The sequence below is a fragment of the Piliocolobus tephrosceles genome, chromosome 10, assembly GCF_002776525.5.
Source record: "Piliocolobus tephrosceles isolate RC106 chromosome 10, ASM277652v3, whole genome shotgun sequence".
Taxonomy (NCBI): domain Eukaryota; kingdom Metazoa; phylum Chordata; class Mammalia; order Primates; family Cercopithecidae; genus Piliocolobus; species Piliocolobus tephrosceles.
In genome coordinates, this window is record NC_045443.1 from 21702298 (window position 1) to 21729955 (window position 27658).

The window sequence follows — 27658 nt, forward strand, 5'->3', positions numbered from 1 at the left end:
AATCCTTCTTTCCCTCATTCTCCCTCTCTGTGGTCACATATTCCCAGTCATCCACAAAAATTAGAATCTACGAGTAGACTTTATTATTCCCTAGAGGCTGCCTCTGAAATAAATTCAGAGAGATATAAAAGCAATCTTTTCTTCTCTCTGTACTTGGAAAAAAAAAATTGTTAACCTCCCAGACCAAATAGCAGAAAAATATTTGCATTTTCATTTGTAAGGCAATTTCCTTGGTCTCCAACAATATCTTCTACATCTTCTAGGTCTTCCACCTTTGTTTTTGTTGTTGTTGTTTGTTTGTTTGTTTTGAAACAGAGTCTCACTCTGTCACCCAGACTGGAGTTCTATGGCAATCTCGGTTCACTGCAAGCTCTGCCTCCCAGGTTCACACCATTCTCCTGCCTCAGTCTCCCAAGCAGCTGGGACCACAGGTGCCCACGATCATGTCCGGCTAATTTTTTGGTGTTTTTAGCAGAGACGGAGCTTCACCATGTTAGCCAGGATGGTCTCAATCTCCTGACCTCATGATCACCCATCTCGGCCTCCGGAAGTGCTGGGATTACAGGCATGAGTCACCATGCCTGGCAGTCTTCTACCTTTGTATCTTCTAAATACAAAGATGGAGGCCATAGTTTCCCTTAGGGTTATCAAATGATAGATTTAAATATAAATACTGTAAATACTCTGCTACTCATGCTACATAACTAAGAAACTATTAGAATAAAAAGAACAATGGTGGGACATGTGGCAATATTTAGGTGTTAATACGAGGTAATATTTAAATGAATTATTTCCAAGCATATTCTGAGCTTAGCTAATCAATCAGTTTTAGAAAACATCCAACTCAGATTAAATGACCTAAAACAGCAAATAAAGAGAATAAAATTCAGACATGCTCCATAGATAAGACAAAATACAAAAAGAAGAAATGCAAAAATAATTCATTACCAATCTCAAAGCTTCCATTAATAAATCCAACTAGAGATGTTGGGATGTTGAACTGTCTCTCTATTTGAGTGAGCATGGAATTCATATAAGATCCAGATAGGGTTTTGGATACAAATGCACATGTTATTGCCAACAGAAACATCTAGGAAAAAAATATAAGAAAACATACAAATATTTATTTTTAAATTGTATACTTGCCGTCTGTTGACAAAATGCCTTCCACCATAAGACTGATTGTCTCCAACTTAAGTAACCTTTGAATCTGCAAGAAACTGTAAAATGTAGTTTGTTCCCCTTGTCTGTCATACTGTGATTTCTCTTTGAAAACTCAAAGTGAGACTAATTTTGTAGGCAGTTGCAGCCTCAATATTGTATAAGCATACTGGTGCATACATAGAAACAAAGTCATTCTAAGTAATACATAGCTGATGCTTTAAACAGGTCTTCAGAACTACAATGATGACTAAAGTACAAAAGAACTCATACATATACTGTAATGAAAAGAAAGAATGCAGAATTATACAAAGACATTATTTCGGTAGCAAATACGCTTAAGCTCCCTCTGCAGGACAATAGGTCCCCAGATTACCTTGGCCGACCCCACTCTTTCCTGTTCTTGCTTGCAACTCTTGGTCAGAAACATTCTGCATTCTCAGCAATGAAGGAAATATCCAGAACAACCTGAGTTATGTTCTCATTCTTCCCATAGTAGGATGCTCTGCAACCCTTGAGCTCAGCAATCCCAGTTGTGTCTAAGGCATGTAAGCCCAGGACACAGTGTTTTCAGGGTTTCTCAGCTGCAGTGTAAATGGAGGAGCACACAAAAATGAGACTCCATTTATTTTGGGAAGCTTTCCTGAACCTTGGAGAATCAGCTCACATGGACCCTTGGCTGCTGTTTATTCTTATTGCCTGCCTAATATGTATACGATAAATTTCCATGTGTTTTATCAATCATACTTCCTATGAATTGGTATAGTTCCAGGAAACAACATCAGGGATGAGTTTACAGATAGAACCACTGTAATCACCAGGAGCTACTACGGTTTTACTAAAAATATGAAAAGTTAAAATTCTGATAGGTTTATTACATTTAAAAAGATAGCTTTTAGTAAGAGGTTTCAAAACAGGAGCACTGTATACTGGTAATACTATAGTTAGGTAGATTAATTACTGCTTCAAAATGAACAAATTACAGATTTATGTCAACTTGAATGGTAGTCTTCAGTCACATGCCATAGGGATTTTTGCTTGGTCCTATTAAAGATATTTTCTGATGACATTTGCATCCTGGGAGACCATTTGACCTACTATCTAGCTAGCATGCTCAAATTCTTAATATTCTCACACCTTCCACCTTCCACCTTCCACACCTCCAGTCTTAAGCCAATCACACAACTTATTTTCTACCTCACATATTCCTTTCAAGTTAACTCACAACCTTTAATGTTTCTCAGTCTCCAACTCAGTCACATGCTCTTTCTTTATGCCCAGTAAATGATATCAGCAACTTCACCTGCAAACTTACCACTGTCCCTACCTTCTCTAATTTGCCTATGTCTTTAGAAAGATTGATGTCCCTTTCCTGTACAATGAAATCCCTCCAATCTTGCTGTTGAATCCATTCTTCCCATTTCTGAGATTCTAGTTCATCCATATTGCTCTTTTTTCTCACTTTTTATTTACTTATTTTTTACTTTTTTGAGACAGTCTTACTCTGTCACCCTGATTGGAGTGCAGTGGCATAATCTTGGCTGACTGCAACCTCCACCTCCCGGGTTCAAGCAATTTTCCCACCTCAGGCTCCCAAGTAGCTGGGGCTACAAGTGTGTGCCACCATGACCAGCTAGCTTTTGTTTTTTTTTAGTAGAGACAAGGTTTCACCGTGTTGGCCAGGCTGATCTTGAAGTCCCGACCTGAGGTGATCCACCCACGTTGGCCTCCCAAAGTACTGGAATTATAGGCATGAGCCACTGTGCCCAGCCTTTTCTCTCTATTTTCAACCTCACACTCTTTATTGCTTGATTGCTTGTTTCCCCAATAGCTTATTAAAATAGCCAAGATAATTCTTGTCTTTTGAGAAAAAACAAAAACAAAAAACCTTCCCTCAGCCTTGATGGATAGCTACTCTAGCTACCACAAAGCTGTTTAGAAGAATAGTCTAGACTCATTGTACCGTTTAACCTTCCATTACCCTATAGTCTGCTATAGCCTGGTATTTCTTGGAATTACCTCCATAAAAGGTCATAAACAACTTCCTTATTCTCAAATATCCCAAATCCACAAACTATGTCTGAATTATCAGCTTACTTCAAGACTCTCAGTCATTTGATACTGTTGATCTTTCTTTTCATCCCGAAATTCCCTCCCCCATGCATACCTGTATCTCTGACTAACTGCTAGATTCTTTCTACTCAGTCTTCTCTTATTTGGTCAACACTTTCAGGCCTCTGTCTTGTACTGCCTACCCATTTGCTATGCATGCTCTCTTTAGGACGTCTCACGCCCATCCATGCCTTTAACTAACACACATATGATGACACCTCTCATATGTATGAACAGTTTAGCTCAGACAATTGAAATCCTATTTAGTCTCCTCTAGCCTTGTCTACCTCCAACCTCTCTTTCACATGCCACCTCCAGTAATTTGGATCGTAACTTTTTTTGTCAAATGAATTAATAAAATACAAAGTTAGCATGTGATTCTACTTCTTAAAACTTTTCAGTAATTCCCATAAACAAAAATCTCTGATTTTTAAGACGGTAAACAAAGCCTCATCTATATTTCAGTATCATCTCCTGTTGCTTGTCCTTAGACACAATGTTCCACTTGTATCTGTGTTAATTAACCATGCCATTTTATAGTTCAGTGCTTTTATATAATATTCCTCCAGTTATAATGCCTTTTTTCCCTTTGTTCATCTGGTAAATATATAATTCATTTTCAAGACTCAGGTATTTTATTACTTCTATTGTGAAGCCTCTTTTGCCTCTGTGCTCCCCAGGTAAGCCCTAACCATTCATTCACTCTTTATCTTCCCACCCTACTCTGTGCCTAACTCCATTACAACCTTTATTACAGTCCACTTCATTTATATAAGCTCCTCTTTATTTATATGTCTATAAGTTCCTCTCTCATTATTCTGTGAACAAGTCAGAGACAGGAGCCATATGTTATTTACCCTTGTGGCTCTGGTGCTTATTAAGTGCCTGACAAATAGCAGGCACCCAATACAAGTTTATTGAATTAATGACAGAGTAAGTATCAAAAATATCTTGAAGAAATCAGAGCTGAGAGTAAAATGAAATTGAACAAGATTAAATATAGTGTTTTCATCCATCTCTGGGCTGCCACAACAAAATACCCTAAGCTGAGTGGCTTATAAACAACAGAAATTTAATTATCATTGTTCCAAAGACTGGAAAGTCCAAGAGCAAGGCACTAGCAAATTTGGATTGGCTGATGCCTGTGAACCCAAAAGTATCTGAGACAGTTTTCAATCAATTTAGAAAGTTTATTTTGCCAAGGTTAAGGATGTGGCCATAACACAGCCTCAGGAAGTCCTGACATCATGTGCCCAAGATGGTCAGGGTACAGCTTGCTTTTATACATTTTAGGGAGACATAATATATCAGTCAGTACATGTAAGATTTACATCGGTTCAATCTGGAAGGGCAGGACAGACAACTCAAAGCAGGGGGTTCCAGGTCATAGGTAGTTTTAAAGTTTTAAAATGTGCTGATTGGCAATTGGTTGTAAGAGTTATTATCAATAGAAAGTAATATCTGGGTTATATTAAGGACTTGTGGGGACTAAGGTTCTATCATGCAGATAAAGCCTCTAGGTAGCAGGCTTCAGAAACAATAGATGTAAATGTTTCTTGTCAGACTTAAAGTCTGTGTTGATGTTAGTTCTGGCTGGTTTTTGCTGAATTCCAAAAGGGAGGAGGGTACAATGAGGCGTGTCTGACCCACTCTCCTTCCCATCATGGCCTAAACTTGCTTTTCAGATTAATTTTGGAATGCCTTTTGCTGAGAGGAAGGGTCCATTCAGATGGTTAGGGTTCTCAGAATTTTATTTTTGCTTTACATTCTCCCTCTTCCACTAAGATTTGCCAGAGGCAACAACCATATCTACCAAATTTTTATTTCGTCTCATACCATTGTCGGGGTGGCATGACTGCCTGTTTGAGATCCATCCTGTCCCTCGGTGGGACCCCCTATGGCCAAGGGGCTTAGAGTCCAAAGACTTATAGCAAATTAAATGTTCAAAGCCAGATAGGAATGGACATGGACGAGCATTCATTACCCCTTAAATATTTTCAGTAAAAAGCCAACAAACAAAAAGCCAAAGGCCAGGTTACAAAACTGACTTATCTTTAACTTCTATGCATCGAGCTACGATAATCTTGGTTTTAGTTATGGACTTACAGCAATTAACTACACAAAACATAAGCATTGTTCTGAAAAAAATTTTTTTCATATATACTGGTCGGGCACCGTGGCTCACATCTATATTCCCAGGATTTTGAGACCAGCCTCGGCAACGTGGCAAAACTCTGTCTCTAAAAAAATACAAAAAGACAAAAAGCTAGCCAGGTATGGTGGTGCATGCCTGTAGTGCCAGCTACCTGGGAGGCTGAGGCGTGAGGATCACCTGAGTCCAGAAGGTCGAGGCTGCAGTAAGCCATGATGGTGCCACTACACTCCAGCCTGGGTGACAGAGTGAGACCCTGAGTGAGTCTCAAAAAAGAAATAAATAAATGAAAATAAAATTTAAAAATACATATCTATCTGCACAACTCATAACTGGGAGTCTTATATCCAGAAGGCTTTGTCACAAGGTATCTTTATCCTCTCAGTAGTTATTTTCTTTTAATTCTACAAAAAGCATGACATTCTTTATGATTGGGCTGGATGAAAAGATGCCACATAACAGCTCAGAAGGCAAAAAACTTTGTTTTACCAGCTGTTTAGGCATCCGTGTATCCATCCTTGATTTGGATGATCTGAACTAATTCACTTCCTCAAACCTAGCCTTTACAGTCTCTCACACCCACCTCTTCCGCAGCAGTCCTTAGGCCTAGAGGGAGGGTGCTTGTGTAGTCTTAACAGAAGGGCATTTACAGTGAAAAATAGATCGGGCTCAGTGGGATGCCAAATGAGAGAGATTTGCATCTCTAGTCTTGAGAATACCATGATTCCAATTTCCTTGGAAGTAAATCAAGGAGAGATAAATAACATTAATATTTTGACAATCAAAAGAGTATTTGTGTGTCAGAATGGAAAACAGAAGCTATTTCATTATGGATTCAACTAAAAATATGAAGAAAAACTATAATCTGCTAATCTTTAGAGGATTATTATAGCCAAGAAATAATTCATGAATCAATCTGCATTCAAAAACAAAAGTCGGGGCTGAAATCTAGTAACAAGTGTTAAACTTTTCCTTTGAAAAAAATTTTCTCTCTCTCCAGCCCTCCTTTTCTATTAAAGACAAATTATAGTAAGACTGATTTGTGTGTAAAAATAAGTTTTAGGCTTATTATACTTGGCCTGACTATTTGCATAAAGTGCAGCAAGAAATTGACTGACCATATAGGCTCTTTTTAAGTGGGCTTTGCTGGAAATTTACCTGAAAATATGTTATTCTAGTCAAAGGCTTGGTAAAATAACCAATGTCTCCAATTGTCCTGTTTTAAAACAAAAGACTCTTACTAAACTTATGCAAATAACTATATTGTGATAAAACCAGAATACTCACGGTTTCCAAATTATGGAGAACTTGGAGAGAAAGGTAAATTTGTTCATAAAAACATACTTCACCCAATTGCTCTACAGAATAAATAATTTAAAAGAAAAAGATTCCCTTGACTCTTTAACCAGAGCATCAGCCTTCCAAACAACATGTCCTTTGTTCACCTTGAATTGCCATTCACATGCTAAGCAGTTCTTGTCATATGAGAACTGTTTATCAGGCACTGTAGAATCTAGCAGCTCCTCACAGAGTTAGAGTCAGCCCTGGGGGAAAAAGAATGCTCTCTGCTCATAAGTATCTCCTCTTTGCATCCTCAGGTAGCAAGATCCTATGTAAACAATTTTTAAGTTATTATGGAACTCTTTGGGGCACCATTATTTCCATTAGCAAAGGAGTAGCTTCAGTTAACATTCCATAACAGGGCCGTAAATGTCCCTCAACTGGAAATTCTCTAGTCCAGTATTTGTCATTGGAAAGTGCTCCCAGTCTTTTACCATAAGCCCTAATAAATGCTCCACACAGGGATATGAAGTGGAGAATTGTTCCCTACTAGCCCTTCGGCTTCTACCATACATTCTGTAGGCTCAGGCAACCTTACTAGTTTCCATTTAGTGAATCCAATTAACATTCCTCAAAGGGAACATTTACATGACTTCAGTTTCATAGTACTTGATAGGAGAAACATCCCCCAATCAGGTACAATGCCAATTTTCACAAGACATTTAGGTAAAGGAGTTGAAATTACCTGACATACAGGCTGTGTAGACATCTCAAATTTCATAATCCTATCAACCTGTACATTTCTATGTTCTGGTTCAAGGAACTTTTCTTTTCCACCCCCAGACCATTTTACTTTTTCTGGTGAAAAGTGATTTGAGTTCCCAGCAGGGGATTGAGCCAAGGGACTTGGGCTCTTTTTTCAATCTTCATCTTAATTTACCTCAGCATTACCCCAGGTAATGTCAGCTCCTTCATTATAACCTTTGCCTTTTGCCGTTTCTTCAATTTCCCCAATCTGGGGCAAATGCAAAAAACAGGTATGCGGCCTTTTAATGTTGGAGGACCAGTAGGGGTTCCCTTTGGTCCACCCAACCTTTGATAGTGTTGTAACGACCTTTGTTTCAACCCCATCGATTTTCATTTTATTTATTTCATTTTTTATGAAACATCCAAATATTTTCATCACCCTCTGGGGTGAGTCCTCTGACTCCCTTTTGCCTTTCTCATTATTCTTTGTTAATTACCCCAATGTTTTATTAAGCATCTGTAAGACCCATGAGGACAGCAAATTTGATCAGGATGTGATTCTATGGTATTAATGTCACCTGGAGTGCCCATGTAGCACTTAATCTTCAAATTTGCCATGTGATATGGTTTGGCTGTGTCCCCACCAAAATCTCATCTTGAATAGTAGCTCCCATAATCCCCACATGTTGTGAGAGGGACCCAGTGGGAAGTAATTGGATCATGGGGGTGGGTTTTCCCATGCTGTTCTGTGATAGTGAATAAGTCTCACAAGATCTGATGGTTTTATAAAGGGCAGTTCCCTGGCACATGCTCTCTTGCCACCATGTAAGACATGCCTTTGCTCCTCCTTCATCTCTCACCATGATGGTGAGGCTTCCCCAGCTGGTAGTGAATAAGTCTCACAAGATCTAATGGTTTTATAAAAGGCAGTTCCCCTGCACATGCTCTCTTGCCTGCCACCATGTAAGATATGCCTTTGCTCCTCCTTTGCCTTCCATCATGATTGTGAGGCCTCCCCAGCCATGTGGAACTGTGAGTCCATTAAACCCCTTTTCCTTTATAAATTACCCAGTCTCAGGTATATCTTCCTTTGAAATAGATACAATACAGTTTGAAAGTTGGGGGAATCTATGGAAAAGAGAAGAGAAATGGGGACAAGACTCGGTCTTTTTTTTTAATACCAGAGGACTCTGGCCTGAACCAGAAATGCAGTTACAAATGAGAATAACTTAAATTATCTGATAATTATGGCATTTACAACAGAAGGGGAGGGAATCATCTAGTGCCCCTCTTTCAGGCTGGACAGACATCAATCCTACTGCTAGGCTGGATAGATGCCTACTCACTCTAGGCAGTTATGGATTCTCCTGGCATGAGCAGGTAGAGGTAGTGGGATTGCTGTTTTATGCAGTGTCCTAACCTTGGCCCACCACCCTGCACTACAATGCCATGAGGTCTCTGGAGCTTTTTCTGACCTGGGGGCCCTTCCTCTTTCTGTGCTGAATTACCATTGGCCCTGGGAGTGTTCTGTACAGTCCAACTGCACTTAGGGCAGGACAGACACACATCTGGGCCTGGTCCAGCCTTAAAGATCAACCCAGCATTCTTGTACATTCATTTAGCTATTACAGATAACAATAACCAAGAGATTGAATTTTTTGCTTTTTTTTTTTTTATTAGTTTGCATCTCCTTATGCATTTAGACAGCCAGATACCTAGGAGTATAATCCATCCTAATTCTAATGAATTTTACCTTTTGTAATTGAATGTAGCTCAGCTGCAGCTCCCTACCATAGGTAACCACATAGCCACCCTGGAGTCAAGGTTTTTCATCACTCATCTTTTGATTCCTCTCTTTATCCATTTGGTTTTATCTATATAATATTTTTATCTTTAATTAAAATAACTCTTAGTCTCTAAGTTAGAAAAAAATTCTTTAGCAAAAGCTACATCATTGTATTTTAATAAATTTTACCAAAAACATCATTTACTCTCCTACTATTTTAACTCTTAGTAACCCAGATTCCCAGTGAAAAAAATAGGGGTTATTTAATTTAACATAACATGACTTTAAGATTTTAAATTACTGGAGGTAATTTTTAGGTTAAATTTACCAAATTAGTCTTACCTAAAACTACTAAGGTCATATGAATTAAAAGGCATCTTAAGTAGCTTCCTTCAGTCTGAAAAGCACTTACTTTTCTTTTAGCCAAGTGATTAGAGGTCTTTCATAAAAATATCACTTCTACATGACACATATAAATATATAGCTATAACAGACATACAGACAAAAGCAGATCCAAAATATTTTTCATTTGCCTGTTTTCAAAAATTCTGTTTCTTAGTTTCAACTATTAACTTAAAAAGTTAGGCCAGAACACCATAGTTCGTGCCAATAAATAAATAAATAAATAAATAAACAAACAAACAAACAAACTTGGCTTTGTGGTGCACACCTGCAGTCCCAGCTACTCAGAAGGCTGAGGGGAGGATTTCTTGAGACTGGGAGGTTGAGGGTGCAGTGAGCTGAGATGGTGCCACTGCACTCCAGCCTGGGCGACAGAGTGAGGCCCTGCCTCAGAAAAAAACAAAAACAAAAATAAGAAGTTACAGGAGCCAAAAAAAAGTTGAAGGAGAGAGTTACCATTCCAGACCTTCTCAAAAGAGAAAAAACTGAAGCAGCAGGGCACAGGTTCTGAGATATCAATCTAAATAATTTTAAAAAGAAACAGATTACAGAATTCAAAAATTTTAAAGTTCCTGCATTAAGAGTAACTCAACATTTTTAATAAATCGTGTTCTAACCAATTATTTAGTGTTACATGAGTGTATTTTTAATATCAAAGTTCAATTGTCAGAAATATTATTTATTATAATTTCTTTTAATTGTAGCCAACTAAATCACATAACATTTTAATAAATTCCTGTTTTACTAATCTTATTACAACTTACACAAACCATTCACAACATTCTTGGACTTTCTGGTTTGACCTAAATATTTCTCTTTCTTAACAACGAGTCATTTTATTTTAGGACAAAAATTCATCGTGCAAGATTCTTTCTCATATAAAATTACTTTTCTTTTAAGCTTTCTTACCAAAAATACCACTTTATATCTATAATTTTCTTTACATCTCTTATTTCCTGGTCCTTTTTACCTCATTTTATATATAATCCTTAAATAACCTCTGACTTAGACAAAAATTATTTACCTTTGAATAAGAACACTTTAGACCTTAAGAAGAATCTGCCCATGACTCTTGAAACTCCACAAAGAAACAAAGGGTGAGTGATGCCTTTGTTCTGAGTGCTTTAAGGTGTTCAAGTCATTTGATACCTTCTCTAGATTTTTTTTGGTACCAGACAGTAAAGGGGGAAGGAGAAATAGGGTGGAAGAAAAGAAAATGATAGAACAATTGTCTTTTTAAGACAGGAAGCTGCAACAGAAACCAAGTACATAATTTGTTTGTTTTCGTTTTTTCAGCTATTTTAGCAACTTCAGAGGCCTGGCTGCTCATACTTTGGAATTCTCATTTGAGTTTGACCAAGTTGGGTAGAGTTGGTCAAATCTGATGGACGAAACACCAGAACAACAAAAAACCCCAACAATACAATTACCGAGCACTCTAATGCTAAGGAGAAATTAAGACTAGCTGGCTGTCAATTCTGATTTTTAGTTATTAAAGAGAATCTCTGAGACAAAAAAAGAAAAACAAGTCCACTACTTATCTAGGAATGAGATCCTGGCTCAAGATTGCTGTTTATTATTTTAGAAGCAGAAAAAAAAAAAAAAGAAAAAAAAGCTAAAACTTGCCTTCCCTGTTGGAAATTAGCTGAAGCTCCAGAATGGAGTTGCCCATTCTCCATTGTCATGGGAGCAGGAAAATCTGCCTTCTTTATTGGACACAAGTAAAACTCAAAAAGAGGAGTTGTAGAGAGAAATAAACTTTAGATCTTGACCAAATTCAGGGAGATTGGGGATTCTCTGGAGTGGGTAGGGGCTCCCAGGCCTCAGCAAATTGTCCTATCAGTTTGAGCCATAAGGTTAGCTCAGGCTGGTACCAAGTACCCATAGGAGATTTATCAAAGGTCAGGGGCACCTCCACTCAGAATCCTCTCATGGTTGCTAATTTGTGAACCCAAAAGTATCTGAGACAGGTCTCAATCAATTTAGAAAGTTTATTTTGCCAAAGTTAAGGCATGCCTACAGTACAGCCTCAGAGAGGTCCTAAAAACATATGTCCAAGGTGGAGTACAGCTTGCTCTTATACATTTTAGGAAGATATAGTACATCAATCAATAAACATAAGATTTACATTGGTTCAATTGTGAAGGGCAAGATAACTCAAAGCAGGAACTTGCAGGTCATAGTTTGATTTTAAAATATTCTGACTGGCAATTGGTTGGAAGAGTTATTATCAATAGTAAAAAATAATTTCTTGTTTACAATAAGGGCTTGTGGAGACCAAGGTTTTATCATGCAGATAAAGCCTGTAGGTAAGCAGGCTTCATAGAGAATAGATATAAATGTTTCTTATCAGATTTAAGGTCTGTGTTGATGTTAATGCTGGTTGGTTATTCCTGAATTCCAAAAGAGAGGAGGGTATAACGAGGCATGTCCAACACCTCTTTCCCATCACAGCCTAAACTTGTTTTTTAGGTTAACTTTGGAATGCTCTTGACCAAGAGGAGGTCCATTCAGTACTGGCCGGGGCTGGTGGGGGGGGGCGGGGGGGGGGGGGGGGGTTGAATTTTATTTTTGGCTTACAGGCCCCACATATTGATTCATAAATTGCCATCTTTCTCACTGTGTCTTTACATGGCAGAAAATGCAATGAATCTCTCTTAGTTCTCTATTATAAAGCCACTGAACCCATTCATGAAGGCTTTACCCTTGTGACTTAATCATCTCTCAAAGGCCCCACTTCCTACTACCATCACCTTAAAAGTTAGGATTTCAGCATGGGAATTTGGATGGGACACATTCAGACCACACAATACACCTAAGCCAAAATTTATCAATTATTTTTGGGAAACCTAAATAGAAATTTATGTGAAAAGGACCTAGAAATTTGAATAGCAATCTTAATGTGAATCAAAACTGTGATTGACTACAGCATAGTATGGCCATATCTCTAGCTATTTGTTTATATTAAATACCATTTGTGGATATTCTGTCTTCCCACTATAAACCTTCTCAGAGCATATTCTTGAGAGTAAACTATTTTCACATAGTTTTATACATCAGATTTTATATTTAAAAGCAAGTCCTACTAAATCAAGTACAAATCAAATTTGGAAAAATAATTTATTCTACTTAACATGTTAAGAAAGGAAATTAGATGGATCATGACCCCATTGCTTTTTCCCTAAAACACATGGGTTGCCTACTTGTTTGGTGTTATTCACAGAGTGAAAGAAATCGGTGGCTATTCTGACCCACGTCTTGTGCTAAATAATCTCTATATTTATAAAGCTACTCCTACTAGTTTTTAGCAATAATGCCCTTTCAACTTATTTCAACAACAGTTTAAAGCAAATTTGTTGGAAACTGTCCTTTCATGCTTCCTAATGAATTTTGCTTAATGAGTATATTTCTAAGTTCAGAGAAACAGAGAAACCTAACTTGCTATGAGCAATTGCCTCTCACTTTTACCTGATAAACTTGTGCTTACAGCATTTTGTCATAACATCCACATCAATATCTAACCTTGCTAAACTCCAAAGCAATCAAAAATTAAAGACCTCTTGTTTATAAATAACACTTGACTTTTCTCCACAAATGCTGTTAATATTAATAGCTAATATTTATTGAAAGTTTACGATATTCCAGTCATTGTTTCAAACATAAAAGGATCCTATAAGGTACGAATGTTGTTATTACCCTTTTCAGATGAGAAAACTGAGGTACAAAGAGTTTTTCATAATTAACATAACATTTCAGGCAAGTCTTTTTTTTAGATTTATATCATAATTCTCCAATTTTGTATACATGTTTAAATTTCCCCAACACATATATAAATAGAAAACAAACTTCTGATAGGGAGGAAATGAGTGACAGTGTTTTAGTTTTGAAACCACTTGCAGGCACTAGCTATAGGATCAAGAAAAATGTCCAATCCCTTGGTTTATAATAAATTCAAATTTTGTTTGAATATAAAATGACATTGAAGCTAGAAAACAGAATTTCCTCTGAAATAGAAAAAAAATCAGAACAGCTGACAAAATGGCCATTTTTCTTATAGGAAATTATTGTTATGTTGCCGAAGCTTAAAGAAAACATTTGTTTTGCTGGATAATTGCATACAAATCTTTGCATACAAATCAACAAAGCATTTCTGTGCAATGAGCCATTTTCCAAGAGTGACTCCCACACTTCTCTGCGTTAAAAACCCTGCAAGAGTGAGTATGGCCTTTGATCCAGAAAAATAAATCCTACCACAGTATGTGTGCCTGGAAATTTTTAGGATCCTGTCTTCCATTTAAGTCCCTCAAAGCCATTTAGGACTAACTTGCCCGAATCAATAATCCTGTTTAGACATACTCTCAGTTATAAAACCAACTTCTTTAAAGCAAGAAATCATCAATAGATCAGGCAGTATGGCATTAATATTAGATCACGTCATGCAGATAGGAGCAATTTTACCAGGACTGTCATATTTTAAAAACTAGTGTACATGCACATATATCCACATACAAAAATTCCATACCTTCAACTTGGAAAGACATCTTATTCTATGGGTTTCAATTCTTTTCTCAGTTTCTCCCATGTTGCTCTTCAGGGTGTTCCAAGCTATGTATGTTTTAAATCTTGGTAAGTCTTACTTCTACCCTTTTAAGCAAACAAAAAAATATGTTAAATTAACTACAAAAATGTAAAGCATCATTCTTTTGAAGTAAGTGCTGAAAATGAACAACGTAATTGAAAAATCCATTATATTACAAAAATACCTGGAATGCTTTTAATACAGATTAGAAAATCATGGTGTTAGAGAAGATTTAGTTGTTGGTTTTCTATTTCAAAAGGTACGTCAAATAACTTCAGTTACTCTTCAGTGAGATTAAAGATATTAGAATTGTTTGTTATCATCTTGCAAAATAACGGTCACATGGTTAAAAGAAAGCTTTTCAATTCTCTAGCCAAAACAAATAGTACCAAAGGACTTACACGAAAATAGCTGCTTTTAATAACACACATACTTCGAGTTGTGTTTTTGCTAAAACCTGCTTCAGTAACCCTACCAAGGCTCAAAAATCTTTTTTTGGCCAGGCTCTCTTTTCAAGTTATTTGCATTCCAAGGCTTCCCTAGAGTCTCAGGAAGGGAAACACTTTCTGGGGCACTGCTGATACATGGAAACCTGGGGAGACATGGAATTTTAATCATGAAAATAGGCTAGTAAAAATAACAAACAATTCTATGTTCTGGAAAATAATCCCATAATCCCACAATTGCAAATTAAGATGTAAGACTTAGGAGATTAAACATATAAATGGATATCTATGTGTAGCTATATGTAATAGGTATAGATATATGTGGAAATATATGTACATATGTATAATATACAGGCACACATTTTTATATATAAAACAAAAAGTTGACTTAAACTCAAATAAATCCTACTAATCTCATCAAAGATTTTGTTTGTTTTACATCGTGAAACTAAGGCAATATTTTGTATCAAAACCAAAGTGTTTCACTTTGGCAGTATTTATTCTAGTTTCTAGAATGATTTCTTAACAGTATCCCCAGCATTAATTAATTAAGTCCTTTAAACAATATCCATTTAATATGTGATCCTGAATGGCACTAATTTTTTAAAAAACCAACTGCTTTGCCTCTACAAACGCGCTGAATCCCAAACACATTAAGGCAACAGTCACTGCACTATAATGTTTGAGTTTTGTTATTTTTACACATTGTCTCACAGATATAACAAATATTTATCGAACGTCTACTCTGTGCCAGTCATGGTGCTACACGCCAGCATTCAGCAGTGAGCAAGACAGCCAAGTACGTGCCTATGGAGAATATAAACTAGTGAGAGAAGTATGTTTCTGTGGAAGATACTTGGACCCGTATTCCAAGGAACTTAAACTTTCATTGGGAAAGATAAAACTTTTAAATAAAACACGCTGGAATAGAACCAGACAATGTAGAAGGAAATGCAATTTACTTGGTATGTAAGTGGTGAAAAAATTCATAGGTAATTGTTCTCAACTGCGCTCATTTCTTTCTTCTCGTGCATTTACAACCCAATCTCTTTCCCCTTTTTCCTTCTCTGTCTCCTAACCATTATCTTAGCCTAATACAGTCACCCTATCGAACACTAAGGGAGAGAACTTATTCTTCTTCCATGTCAAAACTGTCTTCATTCTTCTTTGTGGCTAAAAACATTACTTTATTAAATGTCTATTTTTTTCATATATAACCAGAGGGCATAAAAGCTGGAGGTAGCGCCACAGCAAATCACCACCTAGGGGAATTCTATAGAGTTCCCACCGTGAATTGTGACACTAAGTAACCATCTAGAGCAGGTTTTTTCACCACGTCTGGAAGATTTGTTTCAAAATGTTTTAATGTATTTAAAAAAGGGTTAAAAAACTATTAACTGAGGTAAGAGGTAATATTTAACGCTAAGCACTTGAAAAGAATTAAATGGGATTAAATGAACCCTAAACTTTCCCTAGTTTTCCAACCTATACAGTGAAAATATTTTATATTTTCAGATACATTTCAAACATTTTCATGGAGGAAAATAAATTAACAAAATCTATTCCATTTATTCAACAAAATCCATGAAATCCAACAGTTAATATCACAGTCACTGTTGTCCATCTTGGCCCCAAATCAGGAAATTGCGTGTGTTGCCTTTTCATCTTCTTGAGGTTGTGCTAGTGCCAGCCATGTGAACAGTCCTCTTTTGTTAGGACAACGTTGTTTACACAGTGACTTCTGCTTCCAGGACCACACAGTGTCACCAAGAAATCCCTGTCAATCATCACTTCTAATGAAAAAGACATGCTGAAGTTTTATTAAGTGGAGAATTATTTTATTTCCCTAACTCCTTCTCAGCATTCAAATGGGAACAGGTAATGCTTCAGTATGCTTTCTCACACAAATGTTGGATGTCTTCCATGCCTGCTGGTCATAGCTCTGTGTTGTGTTGGTTTTTTGTTTGATTGGGATTTTTAAAAAACACACAACTAAGAGGAACTCTACTCTTCTAAATTTGTAAGTGCACAGTACAGAATTGTTAACTATATACACATTGTTATATAGCAGATCTCTGGAACTTTTTCATCTTGCATGACTGTAATTCTATATCCATTGAACAGCAACTCTGGGGCTTTTGACACCTGTTGGTTTCCAGCCCCTAATGATGTGTCTCAATCACAAGATAATACAGAGTTTGATAAAACAATAATATGAAGTTTTATAAAACAAATCTTGTTTGGGCTCTTGCCCAGTGTTAAGTAAATTGACATAGTTTGTGATTGTTAGAAATCAACTGGAAAAAAATGTGTGCGTTTAATTTTACATTATTCTGTACTCTCAAATTAATGAAATAAAGGCCTTACTTTACAGAAAAGCTAGTAGTATATACATGAAGAAGACTTAGGAGATCATCCTTTTCCTGGGGAAAATAAAAAATGTTACACCAGCAAAAACCTTATTTGCAGGATCTTGAAATGGCTCCTAGCTCTGTGAGAAGAGAACAGCCTCTTGGGTGGTATCCAGCTGAAACAATTTCAACCAATACTAATCCAAGCAAGTATGTGCCAATGAATTACATGTAGAATCAACAATGGCTTTTTGTATTTTGTCTACCAAATTATTTTACTTAAATTCATTCATTTTCACCAGAAATTAAAGAATAAAATAATGAATTTTGCAATTCAGTTTTACAAATATAAGTATTATTTTATTTTCTAGATTCAGAGGAGGTACTAAGAATGCATTGCTTGGAAAAACTATGGGAGAAACTTAACTGAGCCATAAAATGTTACCCATACATGTGATTTCACCATGCAAAGCAAAGACTGGATCTCACAAAAACACAAGTAAACACTTTCATCAACAATCCATCAGTAAAAATATCTACCCTATGACTTTAGATAATGTACTAACTCTAGATAATAGACCAAGAAACAGAAAATTAAAGTTGAAACCTGAATTCTGTGTTTAGGAGAATTGGTTGTAAATATCATCAGTGTCACACACCATACCAAGTAATTCTAGAGAATGAGTAGATAAGCATGGGGATAACGAGCATTTTTCGCACTTGATAACAAGATGAACTCCTTTACCTAAGTCTAGTTCTGACTCCTCTATGTCCCCTAGGCTTCAGTCTTGGTGCCCAACCCTCTACTGCTCAATTGTAGTGGGAATATTGCTAAGTCTGTTTAGAGAGAATCCCTCACTCTTGATACCTGATTGTCTTGATGTTTGATCAAATTCCACATCCCCGGAATTCCCCAGGTGATATCTGATCATCCTGGCCTTCAGTCTGCAAAAGTCCTGTCACATTGGTTTAGCCACAATCCCTCCTCACTCCCAATATTTCCTCTTAGTAATTTTCCATGCCTTCACCCCCCATCCTGCTCCTTCACTGAAAATCTCCATCTGTTCAAGCTACATTCGGAATTGAGCCCAGTACTACAGTGAGGTCTCTTTTCTCCTGTTGCAATAGTCCCTGAATAAAATCTTTTACCACGTTACTGTCCAGCTCTGATTTTAATTTGACAGCAATATCAACTATTTCATTTCTTCAGATTATTATCCCAATTCTTTTGTTTTGTTTTGTTTTGAGACGGAGTCTTGCTCTGTCACCCAGGCTGGAGTGCAGTGGCCAGATCTCAGCTCACTGCAAGCTCCGCTTCCCGGGTTCATGCCATTCTCCTGCCTCAGCCTCCCGAGTAGCTGGGACTACAGGCGCCCGTCACCTCGCCCGGCTAGTTTTTGTATTTTTTTAGTAGAGATGGGGTTTCACCGTGTTAGCCAGGATGATCTCGATCTCCTGACCTCGTGATCCGCCCATCTCGGCCTCCCAAAGTGCTGGGATTACAGGCTTGAGCCACCACACCCGGCTTTATTATCCCAATTCTTATTTTCCTTTTGTCTGCATAGTCTAGGTAGGTACAAACATATGTATTTTCATTCAATATATGGCATGTAAATACTGAGCTGCTCCTTTTTCTCATAGAGACAAAGCTGCTCCTTTTTCTCATATCTGTTTATAAAGCTCAAAAAATAACTGAAAATTTAATAAAATGCTTTGAGTTTTTTCCAACACATTTATTTATGTATTTTTTTCACATAAATTGATGTAGGGAGGCAGCTAGACATAGTCAAGATAGCAGACCTTGTAATCCATTTAGCCTAGGTTTAATCCCAGATTAATTGTGAGCTGTTTAAACTCTTTGAGCCTATTCCTCATCTCTAATATTGAAATATTTATGCCTACTTTGCAAGAGTGTCATGAAGACTGAGTTATAAAATTTACATAAGACTCCTTGCAGGGCTGCTGAAATAAAATAGTCACTCTGTCAATGACAGTGATTACTACTCATTTATTCTACAAATATTTATTAAGACTCCACTACATTCCAAGCACAGTAGTAGGTACTGGGGATACAAAGATGAATCAAATGTGCCTGCTCTCAAGTGACCTTATAAACAATTGAGAGAGATAGATAATTAAGTGATGGTGATAGCTAGTTAGTGCCATAATGCAGACAATTTGAGCTAAGTAATAGAAAGAGGTGATTAATGAAAAGTATCCATTTGGATATTCATTTGAACTATCACTTGAATGCAGCATAGTAGTTCAAATACTTGGGCTTTGAATTAGTTACAACTTGTTTGAAAACCTGTTTTTAAACTATGTGCTTTTGTTCAAGTTACTTAATGTTTCTATAAAATGAAGACAGTATCTATCTTTGTCAAGGTCCTGATAGGAAAACAGAACTCACAATAGATAATTTAATAGAGGGATGTTATATGGAAAACATCTCTTCATTCTTATAATGATACAAGAAGAGCTAAAAAAAAAAAAAAAAAAAAAAATGTGGGATTGTGGGCAACTCAGAGATTTACAACAGTGGAAAGTCACTCCCACTCCAAAGGCTATATTGGAAATGGGAAGGGCTGACGTGCAGGAAGCCATGACAGGCAGAAATACCTTGCTTTCCCCTTCTCCATAACCCTAGTCTCACACCAGTACTTGCCACTGACATACATAAAAGGAAGTCAGGTGGCATTGGAGTAGAAAACTTAGTTTGCAGGAGTTATTCTCTTGGGATACAGAGAGGATCAGAGGATAGGAGAGAATGGATGTGAGGCCAGACAAACAAATGACCAACACAACCATAATCATTGCAACAGGGTTAGATAAAAGATGTATAGTGTATAAACGTATCATATAAAACTAGCATACCATCAACATTCAATGAAGGGTAGCTATTCATATTTAATAATATAATTTCAGTCCTCAATGCTCTTTTTATTCTTAGTAAGAAAAAAATTCAGGAGAGTTACAATCTGCATAATTGGTCAGCTCCCCACTTTACATATGTAGGCATTGCAATTTCTGTGTCATACCAAATAAAACAAAATGTTGTCATCAAATCAACTGATTTTTAGACAACCTGCATACATTCACTGTTGCATCATGTAAACACAACCAAAGTTACCAAGTCTTCACACAGCAAAATAGATAGTTTACTTATTTAGTTTATGTGTGTGGGGACAATGTCCAAGAAGGACTGACTTGATGATATATACACAGTATTTGTTACCATTAGCTGCTTTGTTAAAATGCTTCAGCAGCCAGATTACAAACAGTACATAATTTTTAAAGCACATAAAAATCAATAGTGAAATGTTTCCATGGTGGAAGGAGAAAAAGAGAAAAGGATAAGATTAATATGTTTCTCATTTTTAGGATTTGCTTCTATGTAGATTTAGCTCCATTAGCACAGCATGCCTTTCCTCTCCATACTCCAGTCACTCATGTGGGTAACACTGACATAATCCAGTGAAAACATGGAAAGTCCTTCTATCTGGAGGTTCATGATGAGGAAATCCACTTGCCATTGGATCCCCTAATAAGCCACATCTCCTAATATGAGCTTGCCTCATGCTAAAATTGACACTTTGGACTCCAGGTTCCATACTTGTGTGTCTTGTGTTTAAATTGATTTACAATTAAGATGGAGGAAGAAAGTTGGTATTTATTCAATACTTTCAAAGACCCCAACATATAAGAAAAGGATGAAGAGGCAGATGTTCCTAAAGGGCTAGCATCAAATTGGAAAGCCACAAGCTTTAATATAACATACAATGTGATGTCGCTTTTTGTAAAACTATATACAATTAGAGATAATAATAAAAATATAAACATTATATACTGCTTTCTATATTCCAAGCACTGTTCTAGGGGCATTTCAGGTGTTGACCCGTTTAATTCTCCTAAAATCTTATGACATAAGTATATTCCCAACTTCAAAGATGTAAAAGTTAAAGCACAGAGAGGTCAAGTAACTTGTACAAAGTCACACACCTTATAAGTGACAGAGCCAGGATTCAGACCCAGGAAGTCTGGCCCTAGAGAATCTTAACTACCCTAAGCTACCTCTCCACAGGTGTGTGTGGGTGTGGATATGCCTATTGATGTATTCACTTAGATAAAACACTGGAGGACCTAAACCAGAATTTAAAAAGTGGTTATCTCTGGATAATCTATAGTTATCCAGAAGGTGGATAATCCTATGGTTGATTTTATTTTTCCTTTAGGAATTTCTATGCTGGTTTCCACAAGGATCATTATAGTTTTCCCAATTAAAAAGTCATTTTAAAAAAAAAAAGAATCATTGGAATCGATTCTTTAAAAATGTAGTAAGAATATAGAACACTTTGATCCATGTTAATGCTGTGTTCTTGACTACTTCAGGGTTTGGTATTTTTTTCGTGTTTCTCTAATTGTTGTATTTTGTGTTCTCCAAGAACCTTTGTCAGTCTCCAATTTTTCTGCCTTTTTTTTTTTTTTTTTTTTTTTTTTTACTTAGAGTGTAATTTAGAACGGCCTGAGGCAGCCATAATGTTCCTGACTGGAGCCACGAAATATTAGTTAGAGCTAGGACGCATCCAGGGTTGATTCCCAGAACTTCTCAACTGGCTGCATGTGGTTTAAGGTTGGGATAGTATCCATTCAGATTTCTACTTTGGGACGAGTCAATAATCATTTAAATCATACAAAGGAAACAGTTTGGAGCTCTGTGTATGTATAAAATGGCTCAAGGTCGGGATAGTATCCACTCAGATTTCTACTTTGGGATGAGTAAATAAAATGATGATTGAAATAATATAAAGGGAACAGTTTGGAGCTCTGTGTATGTATAAATGAGGCATGGGATGCGGTTTAATCGATAAGCATGTGCATATGACTCACCTGTCCTTCGGTTTGCCACTCAGCTGAATACCATTTGTCAGCATGGTGGTTTGGATCATTAGACAATTTTAAATGATCCTTATTTGTGGTCATATGCTGTTTTATTTATACCTCTAATGGACCATGGCTAAAGGCAGGAAGCATAAAGGGCACTGATCTCAAAATATAACCTAATGAGGAGCATAAAATGATAATGTTATACATTTCCCTCAAGATTGCCTTCATCTGATCAGTAAATTTCATTCAGCTATTAAAAATATTTACCCAGTACCTCATGTTATTTTTCCATTGTTTCAAGACCTATTTTTGAAAAAGGCGTAATAGGATGGAGAATTTTACATAAGCAGGCTTTTCATATTCAGAGAAATATGCTGATATAAAACCCACTCTTCTTTCTTCCATTTTAAAGAAAACTCCAACATTATTAAACAAGTGTATTGATATTTTACACTTTTAAAATATTTTAAGTATAAAAATTCCAAACATAAAAAATCAGCTTCTTCTTATTTTAACAAATTAAAACATATAGTAAACTCCAATCTACAAGTATGACATAATGTCATCTATAAATTTATTTCTTAACAGGCCACACTTTTTCTCTCAACATTAATTTAACATAAGGGGTGTATGTTACAAATTAAATAGCATGATATATAAGACAAAGAATATTGTCTTCATGTTTAATATTACCAAATGTCATAAATAAGTTTTATAATTATCTACAAGCATATTGATCTAAAATTAAACATTTTAGATAGAATCATCTATTTGCACCAAAAATTTTTTTCAGAATTAATATTTGTAACTAACATCTTTAGTGATTACTGAATATATGGGATGAAAGAGGAGGAGGAAGTATCAAAGATGATTCCCAGGTTTCTAGCTTGGTAGTACCAGTACTTGAGATAAAAAATATAGGACAGGGAGCAGTTCTAGGGGGAAAAGTATGCTCAACTTAAACATGAATATACTCATGCTCATACTTATGCTCAGACATGACCTATGGGTCACATCCAGGTGGGTATGTCCTGTGGACAGTAGGACATGAGTCTGAAGCTCAGGCAAAAGGCTAGAGTTACACATTTTGGAATCTTCAGTTTAGCAGGGAACTGTGGTATCCAGATGTGGAAAGGCAGAGAGAGAGACTTACTTGATTGAACTGTTGCTTTGTGACTCTGTAGATATAACCTTGTCATCCCATTAGATTCATATTTTCTTAGGCCACTGAGACATGGTTGCCCATTTTCTCTGATATGTCCTTAGAACATTTTCAGAACTAAATATTCCCAGTCCTATGATCATTTCTACCTGTGTTGAGAACTAATTACAAATGAGACTTAATATCACTTCACATATAGCACTCATGGCAAGGTATTGTATATAGTAGGTGATCAATAAATGTTTGTCCTTATTGCTTACATTCATCTGGCTCTCCATAAACAAAATTGGCTCCTTTTTTCTTGCAAGACCTTCTTTTTTGCTTCTCGATGTACTTCTTACAGTTTTCTAAGACAACTTCAAGGTTAAATGCAAGTGGGCTGTTCTTAGTAGGTAGTTGTCTTCCATTCATCAAGACTGAATGTTTGCCTTATCACCACAAATTGCTTATTGCAGGATTTGTGAACATCTATTTCTTATCTTAGGAAATACCATAAGACTTATCCAGTTGAAGTCCCATGGAGTGAGTTAGGGTTGTAGCAACCCGGCGTAACAAATCCCTGATTCCAGGTGGTGATGGAGGTTGTGCATCACATTTTAATTTATTTGAAAAATATGTGCAAAAGAGTCACTAAAAATAATAACACTATGCTTTGCTACAGTTGAGTGGCTTGGCAATTTTCTGCATGGAAGAATCATGGGATTTAAAAGATTTTGTAGTGGGATAAACTCCAGTTGCCCTTGGAATGGAAATAGAGTATCCTTCTTAAGAGCACTGATGTTCTGTGATTTCTTTGGTATAATCACCTTTATGAGATGCTGAAGCAGGACTATAACCTGTACTATATAGGACCCAGATAAAGAACCAGATAATTATGTCCATATGTGTTGGTCCTCTAAGCGCAGATATGTTTTCTGTCTGGGACTTTCACAGTCACATGGGGTAGTTGATTTCCATTCTGATGAAAAACTTGACCCTTTACACCTAGCTGCACCTGTTTTATATATTCAAGTAATGAAACTTTGTTATCATTCCACAGGAATAGGTGCTTGTCGTTGCAAGGATATTTACAGCATGACAGCTTTAATACAATTTTAAAACACTGGGCCCAGATATAGTTATTATACTCTAGCATTCTACCTGGGAGTGGATACCAAGAGTATTCATTTGTACCTCCATTAGGAAACTTCATTTTGGCTTTTTACTGACCTTTCTTCATGTTGAGATTTGTTGAATCATAGATATGTGCAAGAAATTGGAAAATATCATCATTAGCAATTGAGCTCCAGGAAAATAATGTCCAAGTTGCTGGAACACCATTATCAAACAGAAAACTGGCTACCAAGGCACCACCATGGTTTTCAGAGAAGACAAATGTCTCCATTTTCAGTTACTTTATGACTGCCACAGTTTCAGGTTGCCTTGATACATTGTTAAATTCAAAAGCATTCAGGAAAATTCTTTTCAGGTCATACTAGTTATAATTCTTCGCTTCCATTAGTGTGAAAACGTTCAGGCTTTTTTATAGCTGCAAATTCATCTGAGTTCACTAAAGGCATGATCTGTATCTCGGTACTATTAACTGGCTTTGTGATTTTAGGGTCTTTCCCATCAGTGGTTATGAGATATTCAATCAGATGGAGCATCAGTTTCCATACAACAGTCTCCTTTTAACGCTTATTTGCCCCAGTTTTGAACATTTGAGATCTGGAATCCCAATCTTGTTCCTTTGGAAATCCCAAAACAAGAACCCGAAAGTTTTTACCCTGAATGACCTCAATAGCACCAAGTCTGAAAATAAAAAACAACCAACCACTAGACCTGGAGAATACAAGCCGCTTAGAGGGTTTTAACCATCTTCTCTAACTAACATTGGCTATCTCTGGCCTATACCAGAGTAAATACACATAGAACAAACTGTTTACTTTTCACAATTTGATTGTCAAAGTAAGGGTAATTTAAATAAGGCTTTTTTTTTTTTTTTTCTGTCAAGATTGGGAAAACTACCTTTTTTTGCCCTGAAGTTCTTGCTAATAACATGTGTTCCAAAGAGTTGTGAAATACTCAGCATCTTTCTCTTCACTACAAAGTAAATGAAATTTGGATTCGAGATACTTCGGTGTCTGTTCGGTGAAAGGGCAGTATATGCAAAGTGGCCCCAAATGCTGAAAGAGCCAGGAAACCAAAGAAGAAGGCAGACAAATCCAGTTTGTAGGCATAAGATGATTCATTAGAACTTACAGAGAGAAGCGTGTGGGTAGTCACTAGACAGGTACATCTGCACACTGCAACTCCCCACACTCAGGGCTTATATCTCGAGAAAAAAGTACATGTACTCAGAAGGAACGTGTAGGTGGTGGCTGTAGGCACCCAGTCTATTATGTATACAACAATATGAAGGGTTGTTTTGAAAGAAAGGCAAAACTTACAGTGAATACATATTACTATATAAGGAGTTACACTAGTCATCAACTAGACATTTGGAGGCATTCCTGAACACGGGGCTAAACAGATTAGCATTTAAAATAAAGTCCCTCTTGTCCCCACTGTATCTATATTCAGTAATTCACTCAGGGTTTGACACAAATCTTGGGGCTCAAATCTTGGCACTCAGGGTTTGACACGCATATGTGCCCAACTGGGTTTGCTTGGTAGATCAAGAAAAGTGCTTCATTTTAGAAAGATTTACTAAGATCTACAAGATAAGAAAGCAGACTATAAGTTTGAGAAAGTATTAGGAGTTCAGAAGAAAGAAGGAAAAATGTGTTTTTTTAATGTATAAAAGTTTTCAAAAGATTAGGCATTAGTGTGAAAAATCATTGCAAATCAAATGAGACTGGCAAAGATTGACTTAGTCAACTTCTCATTTAGCAAATATGGAAACAGTCATTGTGTGGCGACAAGGTGACTCTATTTTAGATGCTGAACTGCCATGTGACACCTAAATACCTTCAAGTCCAGGAATGACTCTGGGGTTTCTGGCCTAGGTATTACTTTTTATTTACAAATTTAGAAACACCTACTTACTGTAAGTTTTACCTTTCCTCCAAAACAGCCCTTGCTGCTGCTGCATATATAACATAGGCTATGGCACCAGCAGAATTCTCTCAGCCACCCACATCTTCCTACTTTTTCCTCAAGATATATTCCCTGGGTCAGGGGGATTGCCATGTGGAATCTACCTGTCTTTCAACTGCCAAAGACCATGCTACTGTCTGAAAGTTCCTCAAATAAATCACCCTGCTCTGTTTCTGAGCACCTTCTGCATTTTAGGAATTGAGTTCCAGGAAAATAATGTCCAAGTTGCTGGAACACCATTATCAAACAGAAAACTGGATACCAAGGCACCACCATGGTTTTCAAAGAAGACAAATGTCTCCATTTTCAGTCACTTTATGACTGTTTTACATCTACCACCCTTTCACAGAACACTTTGTGTACTATATACACAAAACACTTAATAACGTACTTACAAACACACATTGCTTTGACTAAAAACAAATATGTACTGAAGTGCATGATTCTTAGCCAGAACACGTCTTCACTCTCTGCCCGTTTGCTTATCTTTCTACCTGTTCATAGTATATAACACTCCAAGCAGAAATGAACCTTGTTAAAGTACACCTTTCATAAAGAGTTCTATTAATTTGATCTGTTCCTTTGGGCACTGGTATTGTTTTTGGTAACTTTTATAATAACCTGAAATATAGAGAAAAGTTGTGAGTATTACATCGAATTTTCATATAGCTTTTATCAAGAGTCACCACTTGTTTGCATTTTGCATCATTTGTTTCTCATTCTTTTCCTCTCTTGATTGATCAGATAGGAAGGCAGATTATTGATTGACAGATAGATGATAGATAGATAGATAGATAGATAGATAGATAGATAGATAGATAATAGATAGATTTTTTTTTCCTGAACCACTTAAATAATTTGGAGATATTATCCTCCTTCTCACCAAATGTTTCCGTATGTATTTGTATGTACTTTCTAGAAACAAGGCACAATAATTTGAATAAAATCATCAAAATCTGAGAATTTAACATTGACTCAGTCTTCGTATCTAATCCACTACCTGTATTCAAGTTTTGTCAACCGTCTTAACAATGTTCTTTGTAGCTTTTTTTTAATGACCCAGGATTCAGTCCAGCAGCACACATTATATTTAGTTGTTTTATCTCCAATTTCTTTTGATCAGAAACGGTTCTCAGCACTTGTAATTATTGGCAATTGGGGAAATATTTTTGTCTTTTTAAAAAAAATTTCAGCCGGGCGCGGTGGCTCAAGCCTGTAATCCCAGCACTTTGGGAGGCGGAGACGGGCGGATCACGAGGTCAGGAGATCGAGACCATCCTGGCTAACACGGTGAAACCCCGTCTCTACTAAAAAATACAAAAACTAGCCGGGCGAGGTGGCGGGCGCCTGTAGTCCCAGCTACTCGGGGAGGCTGAGGCAGGAGAATGGCGTGAACCCGGGAGGCGGAGCTTGCAGTGAGCTGAGATCCGGCCACAGTACTCCATCCCGGTCGACAGAGTGAGACTCTGCCTCAAAAAAAAAAAAAAAAAAAAAAAAAAAAAAAAAAAAAAAAAAAA

At 36.8% G+C, this 27658-nt stretch overlaps 1 protein-coding gene across 4 annotated transcripts in view; it reads right to left on the reverse strand.

Annotated features, from left to right (window-relative positions):
* The window catches only part of SLCO1A2 (solute carrier organic anion transporter family member 1A2), a 143163-nt gene that overhangs the window by 49817 nt on the left and 65688 nt on the right, over positions 1-27658 (reverse strand). Inside the window, exons 1-3 of one of the 4 annotated variants that reach the window (XM_023209099.1) lie at positions 14164-14247; positions 1538-1745; positions 949-1090 (exon numbers count right to left, since the gene is read on the reverse strand). Coding sequence is in view for 1 of the 4 variants with exons in the window: in XM_023209098.1 (XP_023064866.1) it covers positions 949-1090; positions 14164-14223 (202 nt within the window). In the remaining 3 variants the exon portion in view is untranslated. Of the gene's footprint in view, positions 1-948; positions 1091-1537; positions 1746-14163; positions 14286-14404; positions 14480-27658 lie in introns of those variants that run through there. The other 3 variants (XM_023209098.1, XM_023209100.1, XM_026452223.1) reach the window with 3 other exon arrangements.